This window comes from Saccoglossus kowalevskii, chromosome 21, assembly GCF_978046115.1.
Source record: "Saccoglossus kowalevskii chromosome 21, keSacKowa6.1, whole genome shotgun sequence".
Lineage (NCBI taxonomy): Eukaryota > Metazoa > Hemichordata > Enteropneusta > Harrimaniidae > Saccoglossus > Saccoglossus kowalevskii.
The window spans coordinates 30,696,381-30,709,412 of record NC_140661.1 but is presented as its reverse complement, the minus strand read 5'-3'; the positions used below and the strand labels follow the sequence as shown (position 1 = coordinate 30,709,412).

Sequence of the window (13,032 nt, the reverse complement as noted above, 5' to 3'; positions counted from 1 at the left end):
AACAATACTCTTTACCCATGATACATAACTGCATCTTGTGAGACTTATCGTCATTTAAGACACTGATAAAACAATACTCTTTACCCATGATACATCACTGCATCTTGTGAGACTTATCGTCATTTAAGACACTGATAAAACAATACTCTTTACCCATGATACATCACTGCATCTTGTGAGACTTATCGTCATTTAAGACACTGATGAAACAATACTCTTTACCCATGATACATAACTGCATCTTGTGAGACTTATCGTCATTTAAGACACTGATAAAACAATACTCTTTACCCATGATACATCACTGCATCTTGTGAGACTTATCGTCATTTAAGACACTGATGAAACAATACTGTTTGCCCATGATACATCACTTCATCAATTAAGGCACTGATGAAAAAACATGTGTATGGCTTGTCAGCTTGAAAGTGGTTTATTCCAGAGCATATTTCTCAGTCAAATACTATGCATTCTTTGTTTTACAGCACATTGCAGTCCCACGAAACGATGAATGGTCACGCTTTGTTCGTACATTAGCTGAGATTAAAGCCAATCAACAAGAAGCAGAAGAAAGTCTTGCATTATCATTATCAAGATAAAAAGAATAATAATTATAAGTCGCATCGCTAAATTATACTTCAGAGAGTTTCACATGATCGTACATAATTATATTCATATTTAAAATTCAATTCATATTTAGTGCACATTTTTTTTTTTATTTATTGAGGTGCTATGGTTTTTTTTCAATTTTTGAATTATCTTTCATCTCATTTTTCTTTCATTTTTCATTCATTTTCTTAATTTTGGATCATCCACTTCCAGATGTCAATTAACACATGATTAACCTTTTGAATGACTGATTCAGCTTTCATGTAAAAAATTAGAACACATGTTGTCTTAGTATTGTACAGTAACATGTTTTGGTACATGAAACAGTGTTGTCTTCTTATTGTTTGCCATGTGAATAAACTTAATGCTGTAGGAGTTTCTGGACTTTATGGTATCAGTAAGCCAATATATCGGTAAATAGGTAATCAGCTAGAGTACATCAATTAAAGTTTGTCTGCATTTTATAAATTTATTTTATAATATTACTATAGCATGTTTTAATCTGCAAAATTCCATATCTGCTTAATATATTTCATGGTGATATTACAGAGGCAGTAATAGCTATACTCTTATTCCTTTGATTTATGACTTTTTGTCATTAATTTCATGTTGGAATTTTTTAGCAATTATTACCTGTCAAAGCATAATTACATGGAAGTGAATTTTATGTAAAAGACAAGGGATGAACCATACTAAGAGTGGCTTTAATAATTGGTATGCATATCATGACAATAAATTGTATGAACTGTGATTTGTGTTTGCTGATTGTACCTCTATTGTCATGTACAAGATTACAGCACAGCAGACTTACATTTTAACTCGTATCTTTTCTCTTAGTATTAGTTTAATTCAGGTTTGTTTGTGCTGAATTTCATTGTAGCATCCTACAAATACCCAAAGACAGCTCTCTCTTTCATCTGTTGAGAGTCAGATGGCATGTTGGTATCATCTCAATAAATATTCAGTTTTCTTTTTGCTGTAGGTGGCTTGGATCTGAAGCAACTTGAATTCACTAAAATTTGATTTATTATGTGCTTGTCTTTATGTTGTATTACCTTTTGCAAGATGGTGTGAAGGCAGAAAAGATTGTGTTCTACCCCAGCTACATCCAAGAACAAAATACAAACAAACAATTATTTAGAAAATAAATTTTTATACAGTCTTGAATGTCACTGAAGCTTTGACACAAAGAAAGGAAGAAATTCTGTTTGAGAATATAGTAGTTGGCATGCACCACCCAGAAGCCCTTTTAGATCTAGTATGGTCCAACAACAAAAGTTAGTTGTCTCTCTGTGTTTTTAGGAAAGTCGTCAGTTGCAATGGGGTGGTATAAGATTAAAAATAAACTCTTTAGGTGAACTCAGCAAAGCACAGGAAGTTCTTGAACATAGAGCAACAAAAGCACTATTCAAAATGAAACGCCTATTATAACATCCCAATAAAACACATCTGAAATCCTACTCTATTGCAGTATGGTATGGGCTAGTGATTGCATATTACAATCCAAAGATCTTCACAATAATATGCTCCCTGTGGAGAAGCTACACACCAAATTCTGTAAATATGTGTTACAAGTTAACTGTAAAGTCAGTAATTTAGCATGTCTATTAGAACTTGGCAGGTATCCGCTACTTCTTACTAGCATAAAACACTCAATAAATTATCAGCTAAAAAATAAAAATATTCTAGTCCATAGATTGAACTTATCGACTTGGATTGGACTTGATGAAAACAATGCACCTAACTTAAAAAGTATACTAAAATGTGTAAACACAAAAGATGTGTGGGAGAGTGAACATCTCCAAAAAATCTTCAAAATTAACAGTCAGGAAATGCATGATGACAAAGGAAACACATACAGAATGAACTGCTGACTGCTCATATGAGGAGTATCTCACAATAAAAAAACTCTAATCATAGATCAGCATATGAATATGTTCTGGTCACTATAATAAAATAGATAAATAAATTATAATAAAAGTACTATTACTTCATTACTTTTCAATGAAACTTGGTACATAGATGCTCTGGAACAATCCAAAGACTTGATTAATTTTAAGTATAAATGTGTGCATATTAATCAACTAGTTTGCATAATTAGTTATTTTTTGGCTTTTACACTGATATCACAAATACTAATTATCTGATTTCAATGAATCTTGGTACATAGATGTCTAGGACAATGCACAGACCTGATTAGTTTTGGGTTAAAATCAGTGCATATTAATTACCTAATTTGCATAATTAGCCTATTTTCATATTTTACGCTGATATCACATATACTAATTGTTCCATTTCAATGAAACTTGATACATTGATGCTCTAGGACAATGCACTGACCCGCTCAGTTTTGGGTTAAAATCAGATCATAATTGTCTAATTAGTACCCGTTTTCGGACTTGTGTTTTGTCCTCCGTGTGTGCGTGCGTGTGTCCGGACCTGTATCTTGGAAATGCCTGGACCAATCACAATCAAACTTCACACATACATCATACATGATATTATACATATGCACGTCAATTTGTTTCACAATCTGATTCAAGATGGCCGAATGGCAGCCATTTTTGTGCTAAAAATCATCAAATATCAAGCATTTATGGATGGATTTCGTTCAAACTTGATACGTTGATGCTCTAGGACAATGCACTGACCCGCTCAGTTTTGGGTTAAAATCAGATCATAATTGTCTAATTAGTCCCCGTTTTCGGACTTATGTTTTGTCCTCCGTGTGTCTGTGCATGCGTGCGGACCTGTATCTTGGAAATGCCTGGACCAATCACAATCAAACTTCACACATACATCATACATATGCACGTCAATTTGTTTCACAATCTGATTCAAGATGGCCGAATGGCGGCCATTTTTGTGCTAAAAATCATCAAAATCAAGCATTTCTCGGCTGTTTTACAGATGGATTTTGTTCAATCTCGGTATATACATTAGACATTATATGACCTTGATGCACATCATTTTGTTTTACGATCTGATTCAAGATGGCCGAATGGCGGCCATTTTTGTGCTAAAAAATCCAAAAAATCAAACATTTCTCAGCTGTTTACAGATGAATTTTGTTCAAACTTGGTATATACATTAGACATTATGGGACCTCGATGCAAATAATTTTGTTTTTCAGATAAGATTCAAAATGGCCGACTGGCGGCCATTTTGTATTAATGAATGGTTCTCGTGCCATATCTCTGACTTGCTTTCACTGATTATATTCAAATTTTAAATATTCATTATACATCATGTCATAGATAGACAGATATATTGGTTTGACGATCCTATTCAAAATGGCCAAATGCTGGCCTTTTTTGTGCTAAACAATCATCAAATATCAAGCATTTGGTACATATATTAAACATAATAGGACCTTGATGCACGTCTTGTTTTTTCGGATCAAGTTCGAAATGGCCGACTGGCAGCCATTTTGTTAAAGAATTCAGTTCTGGATCCGTATCCAAGACATGTCTGGATTGATCAAGTTCAAACTTCACACATACATGGTACATCATGTCACAAATAGATATGTGCATTTGTTTCATGATCCGCCTAACAATAGCTGAATGATGGCCATTTTAAGACCGAAAATGCATTAAAATCACATATTTTCACAATTCCGGAACCAGATATCAGTCATGCATGGATGGATTTTGTTCAGATTTAGTACAATGTGTTGTACATATGCAGGTGCATTTCGGTCATGATCTGCTTTGAATGTATATGTCACTCAAATATGAACGGAACGGGGACGTGTCATTGACAATGACTTGTTTATTTTTCAGATAAGATTCAAAATGGCCGACTGGCGGCCATTTTGTTTTAATGAATGGGCTTCTAGACCCATATCTCCGACTTGTTTTGACTGATAATATTTTCAAATTATAAATATTCATTATACATCATGTCATAGATAAACAGATGTATTGGTTTGACTATCCTTTTCAAAATGGCCGAATGGTGGTCATTATTGTGCTAAAAAATCATCAAATATCGAGCATTTATGGGTGGATTTCGTTCAAACTTTTTATTTTTCAGATTGGATTCAAAATGGCTGACTGGCGGTCATTTTGTTTTAATGATTGGGCTTCTAGAGCCATATCTCTTAAATGCTTTGACTTATTATATTTAAATTTTATATATTCGTTATACATCATGTCATATATTTATATATACATGTATTCAAAATGGCTGATACTTGTTTGACAATCAGATACAAATGTCAATCATTTTAATGTTAAAAAATGATATTCCTGACATGATTATATTCCAGCTATATTACTATAAACAAAACTATATATCTGAAATTTGATAACTAACAGGGACTGTGCCATGCATGGCTTGTTTGCATAATAATTTTTGGTTCTAATCACATTTCAATGAAACTTAGGACATAGATTGTCTGTGACAGTACTTGTCTTAATTCAATGAATTTGGTACATATGTACTCTAGCACAATGTGATGATCAAATTAGTTTTAAGTTTATATACATCTCATGATCTATAAGAATTACCGCTTTCCACTAATTTAGTTAGGATTAATGATCACATTATACTGAAACAATATACAGACCTAAATCTATGCATAATAACTGCTTAATTTGTATAATAATTTATTTGGTTCATTGAGGTAATCCACAGACATGATAAACATGCATATTGATTATCTATTATTAAAAAACCATGGATGAAAAATCAAATGTATTTTCTGTATGTAATATAAATATTGATAATGTGAAACACATTTTTTTAATGTTAGGCCAGACTGATTTCTCATCTGCGCGGGACTTCAGTACTTTGATCATGATACTCCCACGAAAATGCAACTTGGGTTTGTTATGCGGTGGGCAGAAAAAAAATTAAGATAACATTTTTTCTCAGCAATTTTTTGCACTGAAATAAAATTTTATATTTATTTCATTTTCGGCTCCTGTTCATTCGGCAGGTTCACGAAACAAGGGATAATAAAAGTCTGGCCTTATGCATCTTAAATAGCAGACAAAAATTAGTTGCCAAGCTTCTTGTTTGAAAAGCAAATCTTAAATTTTGAGTTCTTTTTAAGCTTTCTCTGATATTTATTTATATATAATTTTTATTTCATCCTTACTTTATTGTTATGCTCATTGGGGACATTTTGTATGCAAAAAATCTCATGATATTAAGTGGTGATATAAACACCGACTTGAAAAGACACTGAAAACAAGTAGCGTGCCTATGTTTAGATCTATGAAGGCTCATTGAGGGCATTTTGTAGACAAAACAAAATAATGATGTCGAGATCTCAAAATAATTTACAGTGCAGACGACATCTATGACCGAGGATCACCATCAATGAAAGAGACTAACCTTGTTCAGTCTTGTTTGTAATGTAAGTAATAGTTTTAACTCTATTTTGCGAGAATGTCCAGCAAGTTCCTTGGCAGGTACTCAGTATGCATAGCTAACTGCCCAGTATGTTTATAATGTCACGCAAAGACGTGTACACATGTTTCTTGTATAGGTGTCACAGAGTAACGCCTGCTTATTGCTATTGAGAGGGGCACACACACAGAACTCACACTGGACAGGGGGGTTCTTTCACTGCTAGTATGGGGTAGACAAGACATTAGAACTGGAAATTAAATACACATGCATCAAAAAATCGAGTTAAAGCTCCTGGCTTTAATACCTCTCAAAAAGATTTCACGAAACAAACCACAGAAAAATACAATGAATTAATTCACTAAAATAGGGGATTGCTTAGGGAATGGTAACTCACAGTTCCAGGACGTAGAAATGGATGACACTCAATGGCTTCTGCAACATAACTACGAAGAAACACAGGATTCTTGCTTGCAGAGGAACACTGTTATTCTGGAGGGCACCGCTGATAGCAGGAGATCGCAGAGAAGTTTATACAAGTCTCACAGAATGGTGATTAAAGCCTGTATCACTTGTCTCATAATATCACAGTAGCAACACACAGAGTACTCCGTTAAAAAGAAGGACACAAACTGTCCTCGGTCTAGCAAATTCATAGGCATAAATGGCCCAGATTCAGGACACCACCTGGGTTTTCACATGAGCTAATCTCACGCACATCTGGTAGATTCAAATTGTCCTTCCGAGTAGTAAATAAGTATGACCTGTCAATCATTTTTATGACATGATCCCATACAGACTTTGCAGGGTTTGAGGTAATAATTTTGAATGATCGGAGCGGAGGTAATTAAAACTGAGATGCAGGGAACATAATGTAGACGTTTCAATGGAAAGAAAGTATATACCCACAATCATAAAATGGTTGTCGCAATTCGTGGGTTACGCCAATCACGCTGCAGCCAACATATGGAATATGACCGAGATTTTGACTCCTGTATGTGATGTCTTCGCGATTAACCCTATCTGTATGCCTATTCCACCAGTATCTCAAGAACCACTGCATGGATTTCGATGAAACTTTGTACATTGATGCTCTTTGCATAATGATTAGTCAATTGTCCGTTTTCCATTTATATCTCAAGTATTAATCTTCAAATTTCAATGACACTTGTTACATAGATGTCACAGGGCAATGCACAGACCTCATAGATTATGGGTTAATATCGTGTATCCTAAATACATGTACCTAATTTGCATACTAAGTATTTTTTGGCTTTCCCGCTAATATTTCAATTACTAATCATTACAGTTCAATGTACCTTGGTGCATGGATGGAAATTTCCTCCTGATAATAAATCTAAAAAAATAGAAAGCCAGGTGATAACAATCTAATGACTCCAAATTACATGACAATTGGGCATTGGAACACAGCAGGTCTGAGATACAATTACTGCACAACATGGGTCAATAGATAAGAAAACAGAAGGAACGCTTGATATACTGCCACACATTAAGAAATATTACATATATGCAATGACTGAAACATGGCTAGATAGTGAAAGTAAATTATTAATACCACAACCACAAGACTACTATGTATACCACAATACACGGCCGAAGAATTAAAAGCATGGAGATCATCAGGGGGTATAAGCATATTTATCAAGAATATAATCAAGGTTGGAATTAACATCAAACCAACATCAAGTTGCTTCACTCAATGGTGCCAACTCAAAAAAGACTTTTTCAAACTGGAAAAAGATATCTTCATATACACTATAATAATAATGATCAAGACCCATATGAAGAACTACAAAATGAAATACAGAAATATAGTCATAAAGAACAGATCTTGATACAGGGAGACTTCAATGCAAGAACACATAATCTTAATGATATGTTTACTGATGATGATGATGATGGCCATGCACTATTACCAACACCAGACACATACATTTACGATCACGATACAAAAAGGCGAAGAAATACAGATACCTGGAAGAATGAATTTGGAGAAGAATTAATTAAAATTTGCAAAACAAACAATCTAAGGATATTGAATGGAAGAACACCAGGTGATTGGTCGGGACAATTGACATGTTATGGATACAGTGGTGCAAGTACAGTAGATTACACAATAGCCAGTGATACTATTCTGAAAAATGTAATATATTTTGAAGTAGGTAAACTGCATCCAGCAAGTGATCATTGTCCAATCAAAACAGTAATCAAAATGTCAAACAATTATCACCAGACAACCATGAATATAAATCAAAAACTAAAACCAGCACCACCAAATCTCGGATGGAACAACGTAAACATATACAAGATGTTTATGAAAACAAAAGAATGTGAAGATATGATGTGCTTTCCTGAAAAGTGTAGATATCATGAACACAAGTGATGAGATGGCCCAAGAAATCCAAAACATGAAAATATTACCGAAAAATGTCACATCCAAAAAAAAAAGAAAAAGAAAAGAAGACCACATAAAATACAAATTTACACAAACCGACAATGCAATCTAATGAAAAGAAAACTACAAACACTGGCAAATATGATACAACAAAATCTATCAGATAATGAACTACGAATAAGTTACTATGCCAAAAAGCAAAAAAATCAGAAAATATGTGAAAAACTACAAAGGGAGAAAAACCAACAAATCCTATCTAGCATAGAAGAGGCTGACAAAAAAGAAGATGTACAAGAATATTGGAAAAAAAAATTAACTCTCTCATCACAACCAAAGAATTTAATAAAACAAAGGAAATACCATACCCTAAATGGATTGAACATTTCCAAAATATCAGTACAAACGTTGCAACTCCACCAGAGAAAGTCAAGCAACTGGAAGCTAAACTTACACAACTAGAGCAAGAAATGGGTGACAATAATGAAATAAACAAGCCTATAGCACTATCTGAAATTATACATGTAACAAGAACACTAAAAAACAATAAATCTAGTAGACCTGATGGAATTCCAAGTGAATTCTTTAAACATGCAAACAGAATGATAAAACATACAACCACATACTGGAAACTGGTGTATATCCACGGATATGGAGCACAAGTATAATAACACCGATACATAAAACAGGTGATTATATGGATACACACAACTACAGAGGAATATCGCTAAGCAACGCAATGGCAAAAATACTCAGTATGATCATCAACAACAGAATCACCAAATATCTCGAAACAAACAACATCATACATCCAAATCAAGCAGGTTTTCGAAGCAAGCATCGAACAACAGACCATATACATGTATTAACTTTACACACAGTCATCAAGAAATACCAAACACAAAAGAAAAGGATTTACTGCTGTTTTGTCAATCTTAAGAAATGTTTCGATACCATCTGGAGAACAGCACTACAATATAAACTACTCAACAACAACATCAATGGCAAAGTATATAATATTATAAAATCAATGTACACCAACATGGATTTTATAGTAAAGTTAAACGATGTCACCTCACCACACTTCAAATTACACAATGGAGTGAAACAAGGCTGCCCTCTAAGCCCAACTTTATATAACATCTACATGAATGACTTCACAAATGATCTAAATGAGCTACAAATGTCAGCACCCGAACTTAGTGGGAAAAAAATCAACTGTCTTCAATACGCAGATGACATTGCTATACTGTCAACAACAAGTAGTGGACTGCAGAAAGCACTAGATTTTTTACACAGCTACACAACTAACTGGGGTCTGCAAAATAACACCAAAAAGACACAAAGTCATCTTTAGGAAAATTGGAAGCAGAGCAGAATCCCTAAAGATCAAATATAATCAGGAAGAAATAAAAATCAAAGAACAATATACCTACTTAGGAGCCACTTTCCAATCAAATGGAAGTATACAAACAACATCAACCCTGTGAGTTTATTCCTGGGGGCCTATTGCAGACATTAGAATTTTAAAGGGAGCCTTTTTGCCTCCCGCGCGGGTCCTCTTTAGAAGGTGAAAAACACCCCCTTTCCCCGCTAAAAATTTGGAACGCACATGGGGTAGTAACGGCATATAGAGTGACCCCCCCGGGTTTTACACAAGGCAATTTGATAGTAAATACGTTCCTCCATATTTTTGGACACACTATTCCACCTAGATTGTAGATTATTAGGGGCCCAAGTCCGTATACGCAGCCATATTTGTTTATATTTAAACCGAAAGTGGCTATTTGACCACTTTCTGAGAGCCAAGACGATCTGATATTTAATGATATATAGTACAATGTGTATTAGATATCAACAATAATATTCTAAACGTAAATGTCAACATTTCCCGCCATGTTTTTTCTCCATAAAACGGCAAAAAACGCTTGAAAATCTTCTTTTTCAGGACCACTGGGCAAAATTCTCTCATTTATAGTATTTGCTGCAGTTTAGCAGCTCTTATTGGCCACTTAGGCTATTCTAACCTACAGTCGCCCCGCAACGTATACCGCGACCAAGAGAGCTGCATAAACTGCAGCAAATATAGTATTTATCTTCTATATCGTAATGTCGTCACAGGAAGCGGTACCTCAGCACAGCCCTGTGTCATATGACGCCATACTGGCCGATTTTGGCTAAAATAGCGCGCCGCCGCCTTTTTACACTAGTGTTTATACACGGAGCTTGATAGTGCTTTTTAAAATTAAAGTTGCTTTTTAATCATGTATTTCAGTCCCTCACCCCCTTGGCTATTATCACTGACTTTTCGTCGCCGGAGTGATTCACATCGTCAATTATGGTTCCCCGAGTGTCTCTAATAAATAACCTAGCTAACCGCTGGACTGAATTAATGATATTATCAAAAAATAGGCCAATGGCCTGTTGCTCAACGGCATATTGTAATACATGTAATACAAGTTTTGTTGAAATATGTTGAATGATTCTCGAAATAGCACCCAGATAGCTTGAATGTCACTAGCTGATATGCAGATTAGATAATTTGCATAATTTTCCACCAAAATCAATCATGTCTATACACATTTAAATATGTTGAGTGGTTATGTTTTCCTTACAATCACAATAGACCAATCAAAGATAACTTAGAACTTCCATGTGCTATGTGAGAATGAGAAACAGTTGACATTGGAAATAGTGGTTTGTTGAAATTCCATTTTTAACCAAAAATGACAAAAATATTTGCCAAAATTAGAGAATTAAAGATATGGCCATAGGATGATCAAATCTAGTAGATGTCAACACAAGGTACATACACACCAAGTATCAAAGCATTCAGGCTACCGGTTTTGAAGAAGAAGTCAAAAAATAATGTTTGGCCAAAAATGACCATTTTAAAATATTCGCCAAAATTAGGAATTTCCTTACCAAATTAACAAAACTGATAAAGGACAACCCTTGGCACATGCACTATCAAAATCAGCACTGTAGAGCACTTAGTGTCATAGTAGCATAGAAGAAATTTTAGAGTTTTGGAGGGCTAATTTGCATAATTTTTGGCAGATCGACTTCTCATAAACAAATTACCATCTACACTCATCAAGGCATCCACACACCAAAAATCGAGTCAAACGGTTCGGCGGTTTTTGAGAAGAAGTCGTGCACAGACAGACAGATAGATAGATAGACGGACGACAGACGCAGGACAGAAACCCATCCCATAGTTGAGCCGAAAATCATAGAAGATTTGGCGAAAATCGGTCGTTTTTGGCATCGACGAATTTTCGCTCGGAAACGCAAGAGCGATAAGATAAGGACGCAGGTTGTTTGAATCGGACTGTTTTTTTTTCGACTTCGTTGTAAGTCCAGAAACATCACAACGTTGTTTTTTAGTGAATACAGAATATGTTCTATTTCAATACAGGATTTTGATATGCCAATCGGGCAATTTTAACAATTTATTACTAGAGCGTCCCCTGTATAAATGATTCTCAACTCTCCAAAAATTGATTGTAGCAATGTTTACCGTCGCCACTGTACGAAAATACGCACACCCGCGAGGGGTATCCCGAATCCCTGGCCCCCCATTTTTTTTAATTTTTTAGAATTAATCTGGCAAAAAAAAATGTTCAATTGTTTTTCTTGGGTAAATCTGAGTAAACACTGACCAGATACGTTCGTTGGGGTTCGAGTCGTCAAAAACAACAGAATGTATGGTTAAGCAAGGTGTCAAGCAAAGTCAATGCAAGTCGCCGTTGAAGGCGCCACACGCGTCCAGTACTCATTGAAAATGGCGGGTGTTTTCCAACTCTCCGAGATGAGTGGCTGAGTTCTTTGAAATATTTGAATGAATTTTCTGTGATTTGACACTGACATTGTTGAAATATCATTATAATTCGTGTATTTTTCATAATTGTGTCCGATTGCGCGAATATTATATGCAGACGTATTCATTTCTTGAAATCTTAGACTGAAAACTTTCACTGTGTGCAGGGCAACACTTGTTTCGTTTTTTTTCCACACCGAGGGTGAGGGGTTGTATTTGTGTGGTAGCATCCAATCCCTACATTGACTGGACAGGGGTTGAATGATAGTTAATATCACCACAACTACGTGTTCCAAGATCGCTTATTTTTGATAGATCTTGGACGAAAACAGTGTCTTTGTTGCGTCGGTAAACAACTACACTTTACTGAGTGTCGGCCATGCTGTTCAAGAACAACACAATACTACGCATGCGTACAACATTAACATAATCATGTAAAAGGTTAAGTATATAAAACTACGGTATCTGAATACCACTTGTTACATCCTTTCTTCTTTATGAAATAAGTGATAAGTCAATATTCTTGTACGGTTATAATATGCCTACTGAATCCCAAATCTAGTGTTCTTACTAAATCTCAAAACTAGTGTTCTTACTGAATCTCAAAACTAGTGTTCTTACTGAATCTCAAAACTAGTGTTCTTAGAACTAAGAGTTCTTAATTTTCGATATAGTCTTTCAGATATGCAGGTTTTCTAACAATTCTACCTGATCGTGTCTTAATCTCTGATTGGTCATTATTCACTGGTAATTCCACATGTTTCTGTTGATTTTCTCTCACTTGTGGTGGTCGGGAAATTTCTGAGTATACATCACTTGTGTTTGG

The 13,032-nt window shown here is 34.9% G+C and overlaps 1 protein-coding gene across 4 annotated transcripts in view; it reads left to right on the top strand.

Moving 5' to 3' along the window:
* The window catches only part of LOC102803624 (cytoplasmic dynein 1 intermediate chain 2-like), a 71,292-nt gene extending 69,660 nt beyond the window's left edge, over nt 1–1,632 (top strand). For all 4 annotated transcript variants that reach the window (XM_085495182.1, XM_085495184.1, XM_085495181.1 and 1 more), the window contains one exon: nt 486–1,632. In XM_085495182.1, coding sequence (XP_085351308.1) covers nt 486–599 — 114 coding nt within the window. In that variant the 3' untranslated portion in view covers nt 600–1,632. The remainder of the gene's footprint in view (nt 1–485) is intronic.
* Nucleotides 1,633–13,032: the final 11,400 nt, after the last annotated feature.